Genomic DNA, 14934 nt, shown 5'->3' on the forward strand with positions numbered 1-14934 from the left:
GCATGGAGGAGGGCACTTTGGGGATGAGCACTGAGTGTTATGTAGAAACTAATTTGACAATAAACTATTTGTAAAAAAAAAAAAAAAAAATCTATACTGTGACCAAGTAAAGACATGTGAAGTTCATTCATCGAAGTAACCAAAAGAAGTCTTGTGGATGGAAGTATTCAATTCAGTGTTATTCTTAATAAATGAATCTGTGAAGAACTATTTCTGAGGGGGGGGGGTGTTTAAACAAAGATGGCCTAAAATTGAAAAGAACTTTGGGTAACTATTATAACATTGTGTAAGCATTATGAATAGTGTATGCACCCTGGGGCTTTGTAATGGAAGTAGATCATAAAAGTACATGTTCCCTATGATTATTACTATATGCATAGGTATTTATTCTAGAAGTGTTTGTGAGCACTAAGATAGCAGATGTTGGTCCTAGGTACTGGAGACACAGAGGTGGAAAGATATGTTTCCTGCTCTCATTAAGGGTCAGTCCAGCTGGAAGATAGTCATGCAAACAAATGGAAAAGGGTAGTAATTCACAGAATGCCTTTGTAGAGCTGGAGGGACCTTCAGCTTGGCTGACAACACAGAAGAGAGCTTCATAAAGGAGCTAAGACTTTGGGGCACCTGGGTTGCTCAGTCAGTTAAGTGTCCAACTCTTGATTTTGGTTCAGGTCATGGTCTCATGGTTCATGAGTTCAAGCCCCACACTGGGCTCCATGCTGATAGTGTGGAGCCTGCTTGGGATTCTCCCTCTGCCTCTCTCTCTGCTCCTCCCCAGCTTGTGTGCATTTTCTCTCTCTCAAAAATAAATTTAAAAAACTTAAAAAAGGAGCTAAGATTTTTATATGGACAAATTTGGAAGGCAATGTAGAGAAAAGTGATCAGTTGTATAAGGGTAGAGGTATTAGAAATAACTTAAAAAATTTTTAAGTATCTTTATTGGGATTTAATCCACATAAAACTCACCCATTTACAGTGTACAGTTGAGTATTCTTTGGTGTATTCATGGTGTTATGCAACCATCACCACAATTTAAATTTAGAACATTCTAATCATCCAAAGAAATGTTGTATTCTCGCTCTTCCAAATTTCTTCCAACATTAAATGCCTTTATAATAATAAAAAACTCAAGGCATAAAGATGGAAATGTTTGATCTCCACCATTGTGGGAAAGCTGTACATTGCATGCAAAACAGACCACAGTACATCATCGTGTCTTTAATTTTTCATTTTATTAGTGACAAGGTAAATAGGTATGTGAAAATCTTCACAGATATCTACACATGTATTTAAATAAAAGAAGAAAAAAAGGAGTTGAGTTTAAAAAGTGGGGTTTCAGTGGCTACTAGTCTATGTTGTTTATTTACTGTATAAAAATCTCCAAGCATTATAAAACTTGATTTGCCCAGTTTTTTCCACGTCTTCCAAGCTGGCTGCAAAAATTTCAAAAGGGATATCAAAGATACACATAGACTCTAACAGAAGCACGCTACAACATGAATTATGAAAGTGACTGGCAATGCTATGGTGAGAAGCAGACACTCTCAGTGCATTGACAGAGTGTTCCGTAAGCAGAGGTGCTGCTCAGGAACTGATGACTGGTGGGTTCACCTGACCTCAGATGTGTCCTCCTTCCTCCATTTGCTTCTACATATGGAAGGGCAGAGGGGGCCACTGTGTGCATGATGGCCCTCTGCCAAGTGCCCGTCTCTCCAGAGAGGACTACTCAGCTGAGACTGTGAGGAAGCCTCAGATCTGGCTCCGTTCTGGGTGCTAGTCTCGTCCCTGGCATCTCTCCTTTCCTGCAGGTGTCTGTGTGACCCAGCTCATGGGGTCCTACATTTATGTAACCCTGGGGGCTCTGAGTTTCTTCATGAATGTTGGCTTAAAAGGCAATGGGTGTGTTTTCTCAGGGACCTTCTATAACCCCAAATCCTTAGGAGCTAATCTGTATTGGCCCAAAGCCAGGCATGACGACAAGAGTTAGGGAATTATTTGGGGGCAGAGAAACCTGTTTGGCACTCCTCCAGTCATACGTAGACAGCCACCTCCTTGCAAAACCAATTATACCTGGAGGACTAACACAGAAGACCTGCAGAGGCTTGCGTAGGAACCCCAAATTCTCTGAGGCACCTGCGTTCTCACCGCCAGTCAGCCATATGCCCTGGGAGCCAGACTTCTGTCCCTACAGACTTGAAACCACTACCATGACAGGATTTAATTTACAAGTGGGAAAAACACGAACTGCGTCAGAGTATTCTTCCGTGTGCCTTGCATTTGCTTTCCAAGGAGGCTCTGCAGCTGTGGCCAAATGGCTGGCCTCCAGGTGAAGGCACGACAGAAAATGTAGTATCTGTGAGTTTGGCTCATCTTTCAAATAAAGTGTGATTGCTGGTGCTGGGAATACAACTTTTCCAACTGGTTTATAAACCTAAGGATTTTGGTCCGCTTGCTGTATTATATGGATATTAATTCAGGATTTAATTAATCAGGATATTAATTAAAGCAATAACTAATGCCAGTGTAAGCATACATGCTTTAGATATGTAGGTCTATAAAATATTGCACATAAATATAAAATTTGTTCAGCATTTCTTCATAGTAATTTTTCATTATCATAAAAAGGCTCCAGAATTCTGCAGATTATATGAAATTTGGCTGGTCAAGTTTACTTCAGAAGTGATGACATTACACATGACTATGGATTTTTACAAGAGTTTTAAACATCAACCTTCTGTGGTGGTTAAATTTTAGGTGACGGGAGAAGAACCTAAATAAAGGTTATTTTCCAAAGTTGTGCATTATAAAGGTTAGCAGTAAAAATGAGTAGTAAAGTTAGTATAGGAAATTCTAAATAAAATTCTTAATTTTATTTAAATAAATCCCTTTTCTGGGTTCATCCCACATCTGCTTAGCTTTATATTTCTTTCCCGTGTATGTCTTCTCTGTGTATATAAATGTGAAGAATAGTAGAGAAAATAGGTATTTAATTCCAAGCTAAATATTGCTGTTTCTCTTTATAGATATTAAAAATGTTTACCCATATTGTAAAATTGCTTCTGTATCAATGCACTCAGGAATTTGACCATTACTTTTAAACACCACACAGGTTTGAGAGTACCTTGAAATCTGTGTATTGCTAATTAAGGCAATCGAAAGTGGGGGGGGTTGTATAAAAGGAAATATAAATACAACTTTTTGCAAAGCTACATTAAGCAGCTGTGAGTCCCCGGAAAGTGTGAATCCAAGTGATTTCAGGTAGCAGGAAGCAAGGTATTATGTGACACTGCTTTTTCTTAGCGCTGTCTCAAGAAGTTCTGTGAATTTATCTACACCAACTTGTTAATCTTAGAAGGAAATTTAGTGAGCGATTTCGAAAACCAGCTAACCAAATCTTAATGTCCAAATCTTCTAGATGACCAGAATATCTGCCCAGAGACATGGAAAATAAATAAATAGTTATCCTCAGTTAAAAGGTTATCTTTGTCATTTCAAAAGTACTTTCACAGTACCAACAACAGATGCTCGTCTCCCTGAGCCACAACTTCATTAGAAATGTTTCTTTTCCATAGGGAGGTGTCAAATATTCCGCTGTATACAGTAGTGTTGGAAGGTCCGGTCCTAGTTCACCTTCTGAAGTTGACTGTAATTCAGATAGTTTATCTCTGTGACTTGGGTTGGATTTACCTGGAAAGCAACTGAGTTCCCATGCCCATTTTGGAGAGTCTGCCAAAGACAGAGTGACTAAAGCAAAAGATGTCTTCCGTGATGCCTAATGGTTTCCGCAGTGTTGAGGACGTCACTTTCCCCAGAAGGGTCTCTGGGCTCCGTGACAGCTTTCCCAAAATGCAGCCTACATGAGGTGATATTTCTGGGGCCCTTCCATTGCCTAGGTTACTGGCAGGGACAGGGAAACCTTTGTTTAACCTTTATGTTCCTTCTTTTCTTTGAATAGGACCAGTGTTCAAGTTTCTTGAGCCTTGTCTTTACTTTTCATGTCTCAACGGTTTTCTCATCTGTGAGTTGTTCCCTGTCATTCATATCGTCTTGGGGTGGTCTTGCTCTGTCGAAGAATCCACACTATGAAAAAGAGAAATGGGCTATACAGTCAAGGTGTTCCGGGAATTTGTGAAACTCTTCATTCTAAGAATTTTTCACTTTATTATATTTTCTAAGGAAATTGAAGCTCTGTGGATATAAACTGAGCAATTATCCAAATTAGGAGGGGAAAGCAGAGTATCCTTTACCTGCAGTGAGGAATTTATTGCATAGGGCAGAGTGTTTGGGTCCTTCTGCCGTGATAGTGGGAGAATTTCTCTGCTTTATATAATCTACTTATGCACCTTATTTTTCCTGAGGTTGTAGCAGCAAGGCCCAAAGATTTCCTCTCTGCTTTCCTGCATGTTTTCTGGAGCCAGCAGAAGTGCTAACTGCTGCTGGCCAGGGCTGCTGGCCAGGGAGGCGACACTCTCTCTTGAAGTTTGTTGTAGGCTACCTCGGGGTGGAATTTAGGAAAAAGAGGGGAGTTGCTTGCATATGCCTTTGTACTGGTGGAACACACAGCATATAGAGGAAAAGTAGACTGTCGTTCTTTGTCTAGGATGGTCATTCCTTTGAATCCCAGGACATCTTAGCGGCTTTCTAACGATCAACCAACAACTTGGAGAAGAAGTGATTCTAGAATCTTCATCCTCCTGACTTTCAAATTAGTATTTGGTCTAGGAGAATATAACTTCCCCTAGAAATCTTGAACGTCATTTCTTATTGTTTCTTACACCGGAAGCCAAATTCACTGGGTTTTGTTGACAACTATTGAGTTGTCTTTTTTTTTTTTTTTTTTGGCAGGACTAGTACCATATTCTGTCAATTGCTGCATATCATTTATGGAAACAAAGATACTATAAATAACGGAATAACAAAAAGTCTATTTCTAAAGGTAAACAATGCAGTAGACTATGTAGGCTCAGGATGGCACAAAACAGCTGATAATGATCAGGAAAGCCATTATTTAACTCACATGGCAAGGTTTTCTCTGTTTCTTAAGCATGCCACATATTGTTTTAAAATAAAAATACACTGATTTTGGGGAACTACAACAATAGTGGTTAACTAAGATGTGACTGGATTAATTACTCTTACAGTCATGTAATTGTGCTCCACTGTTTCTTTTTTGGAATGGAAAGCTCTGTGAAACTTGGCAATTGTGTTGGTTTTCGGGCCAGAAATTAATTCCTATTGTGGATTTTTACAATATATTTTTGTAAAACACATGAAAGAATTCATTAAGACTTCCTAATAGAGATGGACTACTTGGCAAGATTAAAAAAAAAAAAAAACACCAAAAACCAAGTCCAAGAATATATAACATGCATGATCTATTTGGCCCAATAGTCCAAGTATCAATTAATTACTATATTAATTGCATCTGTGTAGTGCTTAAAACAAAACATTTCAAAGGATTGCTGATAGGACCATGTCAGCAAAAAGCTTGAGAACTTGATTAATTAAACAAGAAAGAGAAGGCTTCATCATAACATTTTCATCACAAGCATATTGGAAAGAAGATCACCGATCTTAGCTAAGAAAGTCTAACTTTCCCTGCACTTATTTACAAGAAATCTCAAGATAAAAGCAGCATTAAACACTCTTGGTCTTCTTAAATGTCAGTTACACAGGCATAGTAAGTTTGCCAAAACAAACAAGACACAATTTTCCCTTTATGTCTGTTAAAAATCCCCAAATCATGCCTCTGGCATTGGCTTTTCAAATCCCTAGGTGGATCCTTGTAAATCCCCTCAGTGGCCTCTCTACTCAAAAAGAAAAATAAAATAAATAAACTTACCTTCCATAAAGCTAAGGTTAAGATGGCCAGAACCAATAATCCAAGAAGTATTGCTAGTATTATTACCCATAATGGGATTGAGAAGGAAATATTTGGGGTTGCCCAGATAACTGATGTCTTAATCTGAAATGGAAAATAAAGCAAATGAGCTCAAATTGAAAACTGTTGGGTGAAATAAAGCAGTAATTACCATTCTAATACTGGGAGTAGTTCTGAAAAGATCCATATAATGTTGAAATCATTCTAGAGGAGATCTGAATGTCTACAGAATGCAAACATAAACTCTTAAAAAACTGCACATTCTGAGGTCCCCCAGGTTGAATGGAAGGTCTAATTACGGGCACTTGCTGGTGTTTGGCTTAGAACAGCCCAGAAATTCTGGAATAGAATTGAGATGGACCAAGAATCAGAACCAACAAGGTGGAAAGGAATGACTTTAAATTGGGCTGGACCTTTTATGACAGTAATTGACCCTTATGACTACTGTTGACCCTTTGGAAGGCCAAGTCTGTCCATACACATTTCTCTACCGAACAGGGCGAACCTCACTGAGAGGTGAGTTGAATTGGATCCGTTGGACTGTTGAATGTGCAAAAAGATTAGAAATCACCTAATATAACCACCACTGTCCCCCTCGCCATTTTACCGATGAGAAGATTGAGTTCCAGAGGGGCTAAGTGATTCACACAACTAATTAATGCCACCACCTCTTTATCCCGAGCTTCTGTGTTTATGATGGCCCACGGCTTGACTGGCCGTCTTGGATTTTATGGAAGTCAGCAAAGTGAATGCTACTCGTTTAGATGCATTGGCGCTGCCTTCAATCCTAAATTCAGTTTTCGGTTGCTATTAGAACTCATCTCATTCCTCACTGTTGCAAGAGAATTTGGAGGAAAAGGACCTTCCCAGCAGGACTCCATACTCAGTGTGCGTGAACCTCCCCTGCCTACCCTGCCCCCCCACCACGAGCAGAAGCAGCTTCCCTGCTGCCTATGTGCTGGGGAAATGTGCCTCTGGATACTGACAGCAAAGAAGGTGAAGACCTCCAGACAAAACCAAGAAGAGACCCAGCCATGGTGCTAATACTTTCTGCCAAAGAAAAGAGAAATGAAAATATTCTTGGATCTGAAATGTTATTCATCAAGGCATGTCTGTCTGGTTTTAAAGAGAAGCAAGCACTGCCTCATTTAGTCAGGCAGAATGGTCCTCGCTTTAACTGTGTTGGAAGGATCATGGGGTCCAGTCTTGGCACATGTTCGGGGCCTCTAGGTCACAATTCTCTAACCCATCAGTCAAGAGATGATGGACTTCTAGCAGAGGTTGGTGGCTCTGGAATGTGTCCTGACTGGAAATGTATGGGTGTTTTCATAACCTGCACCCAAGCATTGGGCCCTGACTGTGCTCACCTCTTTCCTCTGCCTTAACTAGTTTGGAGCATCCTGCCTCTGCTTTTCTCAGCTTATTAGGTTTTTTATTGCCCCTTCGTCTTGGCCCATTTCCCTTATGCAGTGGACATACTGATGACTTAATTCGCTCAAGTCTCCAGCCCCAAATATCATTGACATCCAGACCAAACAAAGGCATCAACACTAGTGAGACTGCTAATCATTCCATGGGCACAAGGGTGCCAGGGACTCCCTCCCTGCTCTCAGTAAGAAAAAGGCTGGCCATAACCTACTCACCATTACACCTTCCTCCTTCGCCTCTTAACAACCATTGCCAGCACAGGCCCTATTCATCCAACACGTCAGCAGGAGGTGCAACATTCCATGACCACGATGGGATTACCCTCACCCTGCTTGTCACAGTCTAAGGATGGGACACACAGCACACGAAGAAATGATGCAGTGAAGGACTCAAAGCAGTCACAATGCCACCTGGATTCAGCAGCCTAAGTGACTTATTCTAAAACAATCCTTTGCATGTATATGGCTACAAGTACAAGATGGGGACTGATGACTTCTTCATCACCTTCCTTTATATTCTTTTCCCTTGGTGAATTACATCTAACACCTATGAAATCAGTGCTCAATCCTCATCTTAAAGTGTTTGGAGAAAGGACACGAGGTAGTCTTTCCAAATGACCCTAATATTACTAGAAGCAGACTCAAACAACTTTGGTAATGAGAATTTCAGAATTTTGTAACTACAAGGAATGGGATTGATCATATACTGGCTGGCCAGTTAGGGTGGCCCATGAGAGAGAACATCTGGAGTCATGGCCAGTTCTGGGGTTTCTTATAAATGTTTCTTCCTCCTGAGCTGTAATTTCACTGAGGAAACAACATCGTTTCAGGCTATATTTGGCACCTGTGTTAGAGATTGCCAAAATTTACTAACAGGTAAATTTACAGTCACACAGCTAAAAGAGTTGAAAGAAATGCCATAGACTGTTGTGTTCATATTGTTAGTGTAATAAAAAGCAGTGGATTGGGAGAAGAGCTACTAACAACTTTGCTGGGTTTCTTTACCACTTGGCTACTGTAGGTTTTGATGTTATTATTTTAAAAACTGCCCATTCTGTAGAAACAGGTAGGGAGATCACTTATAAAGAGTAATGTTAGATGAAAGCTTTTTTTTTCAGCAATGATAGAAAAATAGCAATAAAATATTAAATTGAACAGGATATGCTTATTAGGGTTTCTTGAAACAGAGAACAGCTTTATAGATACAGTTACAAAATCTGTTGGCTTTCATTGGCATTCACTTCCAGAGATGCTGACAGCAGTGTCTTAAAAATGTCTGAGACTAGATGATCATTACTGTCCTTTTCAGTTCCGAAATCCTGAAATTCTCATCACCAAAACTGACATCAGTCTGCTCCCAGTAACATTATGCTCATTAAAAAAATACCAATCCATTCCCTTTCTCTGAGTATTTTAAATGTTGAGATTACACATGTCATGTACATTTCCTGTAAGTCATCATATGTAATTAACCAGGAGGAAAGGACAAAGAGTTCTAAAAGAAAGCAAACTTGAAAACCTTCCTCCTCTGCCTGCATTCTGGTTTGCTTGCCTGCTGCCTTTAGGACATCCGTGTGGCATGAAGGCTGCCCAATCTCCTCAATCTAAAATGGGAGCAGCTGCAAAGACCTTCCTTGGCCCCTGGTGTTTTCCTAAACTTATCTAGGCTTTTTGCTGCATAGTCAAGAAGTGACTGCACCAAAGACAGTGGAAATACAGAAAATCAACAACACTGCCCCACAGCATTTCTCCAGATCCCCAGTACAGGCGAACTAATTGGTTATTGCTGAAAGGGGTGGATGAAGAGTCAAGTGTAACACGTCATTGAAAGAGCCACACGTGTCTTGGAAAGGGAAGTCTTTCTGAAAACAAACTGATCAGGGAGGCATGTGACATAGTCATACCTACAAATGGCAATGGGGGCATTTCATCCATGGGTGGAAATAGGTAAAGCCCAGCCTTTCCTGAAATTCAGTGCTCTGTATAAATTAGAAACTTGAACTGCATAGGCAAACTTACTACGGAGAGACTTAATTGATTACTTTTATAGGACCAAAGCTTATTTAAATTTGTAGTTAGTGATATGGAAATGTAGATAGTGATTTCAGAATAGTTTGGGAAAGCTTGGCAAGAAAGAAAATGTTGGAAAATACTAACATTTTGTTACTCAATGTGTACGTTTGTCTTGCAGCTCATTTTGATAAGCCCACAAAAAGCTTAAATTATCCATTGGATAATAAATAGTAAGAAAAATAGGTCTTAATTGCCAGATTTGTCATGACTAAACACTAATTTTATTGTAATAAAATTTCATTTATTTCAAGTAAGATTTACTTAACATCCCATATTCTTTGGAGTTCTGTAGCTTTTATCATCAGCTCCAAACTGGAACCTTCTGTAACTCTAGATCAATGCTGTCTAATAGAAATACAATGCAAGCCACATGTGTAATTTAGGAATTTTTTAAAAAGAGGAAAAAGAAAGAGGAGACATTAATTTTAGTAATGTATTTACCCTATATATCCAAACTGTTATCATTTCAACATGCAGTTGATATAACAATTTCCACATTTTATTTATTATTTTTATTTTTTATTTTTTTAAACATTATTCACTTTTGAGAGACAGAGAGAGAGAGAGAGAGAGCAGAGTGCAAGGAGGGGAAGGACAGAGAGAGAGTGAGCCACAGAATCTGTAGCAGGCTCCAGACTCTGAGCTGTCAGCACAGAGCCCAACACAGGGCTCAAACTGGCAAATTATGAGATCATGACCTGAGCTGAAGTAGGACACTTAACTAACTGAGCCTCCCAGGTACCTGTCCACAAGACATTTTAAATTCTTTTTTTAAATGAAGTCTTCAAAATCCAGTGTGTATTTTATAATAACAAACTAGATTTTCAATGGAAAGTGAAATGTAGTCTCACCAAAAAAATATAGCTGCATTTAATGGAAAAAAATCTTAGAGTGCTACAGTTTTTTAGATTTACATTCATGTGAGTTATAATGAAGTAAAACTTCTAGTCACAGTGGCCATGTCTCAGGTACTCACTTTCTACCTGTGGCTGATGACTATCATACTGGACTGCACAGCTTTAGAACATTCTGTATAGTCTCACACAAGGGTGTGATTTGCCCAATTACCTAAGCCCCTCCTTGTAAGATTCATTCATCTAGAAGGTGGTCCCAAGGCAGAAGGTAGGGTGTGCTGAGGACTAAACATTTCCTTTAAAAATATGAGCAAGTGATTATATATTTCCCCTACTCTAAGAAGGAAGGGTAATGTTGACTAATTGAAGTACTTAAAATTTAGGGTGAAAAACTCAAGTGTGTGAAAACCAACCAACAAACTGTTTCACTTCATATTTATATATCAAGAACCTGTAGCAAGTTAAAGTATAAAATTTTAACAATTCACTTATAATTATGTGCAATTTTAGGAAGTGAGATCCACTTATAAGTGGAATTTAGACTTTCTTAAAGTGATGCCAAGTAGAGAACATTTAATCTTACCTTCATCATGTCATAAGTCTTGTTCTTTATTATGGCTGAAAGACCATATATAACTTTTTAACATGCCTAGATTTTATCATTGACATTTATGATATGTTTTTGTATATTTTGACAAAATACCAAGGTAGAAGGAAAAAGCTCCCTTGTATTTGCAACTGTAATTAATGTTGACATCTATATTTATGTATCACAAAATCTTGTGTAAACATACTTCATAGGGGTCACAAGAATGTTTTAAAGGTACCAAGATACCCTACTTACAGTGCCATTTAGAACAAAATAATAACAAAGTGGATGAGCTGAACACACATTTTAACAACATTTCAGTAGCCCCCGATGAGATAGGCAGTTTGAACTCGAAACAGTTGTTGAATATAGGAACTCTATTTTAAGGTTCTGAAGCTATGTTAACAAATAAAATGGATTCATAGTTTCTATATGAGGTTTTTTTTTTCTTAAAAAATTTTTCTTAAATGTTTATTTTTGAGAGAGAGAGAGAGACAGAGTGAAAGACAGAGTGTGAGCGGGGTACAAAGAGAGAGGGAGACACAGAATCCAAAGCAGGCTGCAGGCTTTGAGCTTTCAGCACACAGCCCCATGTGGGGCTTGAACTTGAACTGCAAGATCACAACCTGAGCCAAAGTCAGACGCTTAACCAACTGAGCCACCCAGGTGCCCCTGTATGAGGTTTTAAGTAAAAAGTTTCATTAACTAGTTTATAATAACTACTATTGGAGTTACTGGGCAATAAATATTCTCTTTCTGGACGTAAATTATGGAATTTGGCTTTAGTGGCACCGCATACAAATGCCAAAGATCATTATTAAGCAAAGAAAAGTGTTTAAATAACTGAATCCGGTTTTCTCTGCTGCACTGTAATGACTGAGTGTTCGGTCTGCCCCTTTGCCTCATGCAACTTTTCCCTCACCTCTGAACATGGCAAGTGTCAGGCTTCATGAGTTCATTTGTTACAAACACAGACGTGCTGCAAATGGGGATTGCTCTTTTCTTCAGCGAAGCTCACAGCAGGCTCAAGAAATGGCTGAATCATGACCTTGTTGCCAAGGGACTACAAACAAACTAATCATCCCACACAAGGCCTAGGAGTACAAGCCAACAGTCTCTAGTCTCATTAAAAAACAAATATCCGAGATGGTTTCCCCACGGCAGAGTATGGATTGGGGCTCATATTTATGATTCCCAAATACCTATTCCGACTGAGTTAGTGCCTTAAAACAATTCTATTCTGCTGCTTTCTTTTCCGCATAAGAAGGACCTTTGAGAAGAACTCGCTAGAACAAAAACATCAGTCAGCCCAAAGCCCAGTCCTCTCATAGCAAGCCACAGAAAAATCTCCCGGGAGGACAGAGCAGGTCCGCGAGACCTCAGAGCACCTTCATTCCGAAATGCTTTCATCACTGATAACCTTTCCATCAATGATGTGGTAAATCATTCACCCCAGATAACAAGGCTTTTTAAAAAAATGCAGTGACAGGCGTGGTGGGGATGGGGGAAGTACATGTATCTGATGATTTTGTGGATCTTTTGAGATGGGTTGAGAACAGCAGGCTGTCACCTGTGGCCAGTGCAGAAAGATGCAATACTGTTGACGGGACTGACTGCAACATATGTTTCCATTATGAAACACATGCTCAGAGAAAACAAAGGGACCCAGATTTATCTCCCTTAGAGCAACAAGCCTTTGAACCTCTTAGGAAGAACATCCTATATTAAAAACCCAAAGCCTCTGTCTTCTGGGTTGAACATAAATCCAAACAGCGGCAGACATCTTGCGAGGGAAAGAAAGATGAGCTAAATAAAGATGTGGCAGTGCTTACTTTCAAATGCCACCAGAGTTTACTCAGATACTCTGATATTTCCAACTTGGGCTTCCTCGACCTGGTGGGAGAGGGTAAGGCATTCTGGGGAGGGGTGCTATTGCTGACTTGAGCACCTTGTTCCATGTGTAATGCGAGGGCTTCACAGACATCATTGAGTGGGTGGCTCTGATGAAGCAACACTAAGAAATTTCCAGACCAAAATAAGGAAATGGTGATATGAAGGACACTTTCCTCAAGTTAAGGCGATAAGCACTTCAATGAGGCACAAGCTGAACGGTGATTTTAAAAATGGTCATTTCAGTGAAATCATTGTGCCTCCATGGTTTTCAGATACTCACTGCCATGTTTCCCTCGGGGAGTTTTGCTGGCCCATCTTGATAAGGCATCTTCTTAACTTTGAAGGACACCAGGGATGCAAGGGAATAGGGATCGTTTTTTCTCTGGAATTAAAAACACAGATTTAAATACATTCCATGTAACTCTTTTCAAAGTTAACAATGACAACCAACTGTTTTCAGTGTCTCCCATTATTTCCAAAGCAAAATTTCCACCTTCCTTCTTTCTTCTTTTTCTGCTTAAAATTTTTTCCTCATCCAGTGATCCGTCTATCCATCCAGACATCCATCTATCCACCTGTCCACCCAACAAGCCATCTTCTTCTTAGTTCTGAAAAGAATTGATCATATTGACAAAAGACTTGGTACAATGAGGTTAGAATAAAAACAGAAAATCAGAGTCCCTAAAAGGAGTCAGCACAAGGATTAATAGAGTTGTTACTCGTGAAGAACAAAGGGGAGATATAGTGAGTTACAAAACTCTTATTATCTGATAGAGGAAGTATTTTAGGAGAGAGACTGGTATTAAATTATAAAGAAATTTATTACATTTCATCTTATCAGAAGACCCAGAGAAGGGTCTCTCATTCCCAGTACTGTTAGAATTTTGGGTTGAATGTGGGACCATCCTGAACATTGCAGGCTATGTAGCAGCGTCTCTGGTCTCTACCCACTAGATGCCAGTAGTACCTCTACTGCAGGTGTGACCACCAAAAATGCCTCTCATTATTGCCAGTGTCCCCTGGGGAACAAAATCCCTTTGGTTAAGAACCAAAGACTTAGAACCATAGTCTTGAGAGAGAATTCTTCAGCATGAGTTTTTGTTTGCTTAATTGGCTCTCATATTAACTGTTGATTAAAGTCAAAGGGAAATATTTAGGAGCAAGTCAAGTCAAGCTGTGTTAAGAATGTAAGCTTCTGTGGTTCGCCTCCATTTAACTTGACATAGTGATTACTGCTATCCTGTCTTGGGCTGTAACTGGCTCATAAGGGCTCTTGAGAGCAGACTGTTAAAATTTCAGCAATTTTGAGTATCAGTTGTTAAACAGAACCATTATTAAGATTTAAATATATATAACCTTCAGAAAATCATATTTTTAGCACTGCTAGGAATTTACCCAAGGGATACAGAAATGCTGAGGCATAGGAGCACATGTACCCCAATGTTCATAGCAGCACTCTCCACAATAGCTAAAACATGGAAAGAGCCTAAGTGTCCATCAACAGATGAATGGATCAAGAAGATGTGGTTTATCTATACCATGGAATACTACATGGCAATGAGAAACAATGAAATCTGGCCATGTGTAGCAACATGGATGGACCTTGAGGGTGTTATGCTGAGCGAAATAAGTCAGGCAGAGAAGGACAAATATCATATGTTTGCACGTATAGGAGGATTAGGAGGAACTTGACGGAGGAACAAGGGGGAGAAGAAGGGCGGAAATGGTGGGGGAAAGGGAGAGAGGCAAACCATGAGAGACTCTTGAATGCTGACAAAAACTGAGGACTGATGGATGTGGGGGGGAGGGGGGATGGGCATGGAGGAGGACACTTGTGGGGATGAGCACTGAGTGTTATGTGGAAACTAATTTGACAATAAACTATTTGTAAAAAAAAAAAAAAAAAAGAAAAGAAAATCATATTTTTAAAAAGGTAGTACACACTCAAAGTTCAGTATTTCTTAATTATATCATATTTTACTATTATCTTTGCTCTGGATAGTATCTCGGTCTATCGTATCTGGGAGTGGAAAATACTATATGATGGTGTACTAGTGCCTCACTTCCCAATTCCATATTTGGTGACATTGTGTTGGCAGCTTGAAATCGGCCATGGTGGGGATATTTACACCATGGGAATCAGCAAGTGCTACATATTAGAGCTTCCCCTCATCCCCAGAGCAGTTTATTAAACATTCATGAGGGGTGCCTGCATGG

The 14934-nt window shown here is 39.5% G+C and overlaps 1 protein-coding gene across 2 annotated transcripts in view; it reads right to left on the bottom strand.

Annotated features, from left to right (window-relative positions):
- Window positions 1-1283: 1283 nt before the first annotated feature.
- ITGA8 (integrin subunit alpha 8) overlaps window positions 1284-14934 on the bottom strand; it is a 187502-nt gene continuing 173851 nt past the window's right edge. For both annotated transcript variants that reach the window (XM_039239984.1, XM_039239983.1), the window contains 3 exons: window positions 12998-13099; window positions 5843-5965; window positions 1284-4080 (listed from right to left, as the gene is read on the bottom strand). In XM_039239984.1, the coding sequence (XP_039095915.1) occupies window positions 3994-4080; window positions 5843-5965; window positions 12998-13099 (312 nt within the window). In that variant the 3' untranslated portion in view covers window positions 1284-3993. The remainder of the gene's footprint in view (window positions 4081-5842; window positions 5966-12997; window positions 13100-14934) is intronic.

Source organism: Hyaena hyaena, unplaced genomic scaffold (genome assembly GCF_003009895.1).
Source record: "Hyaena hyaena isolate Hyena2069 unplaced genomic scaffold, ASM300989v1 scaffold_165, whole genome shotgun sequence".
Lineage (NCBI taxonomy): Eukaryota > Metazoa > Chordata > Mammalia > Carnivora > Hyaenidae > Hyaena > Hyaena hyaena.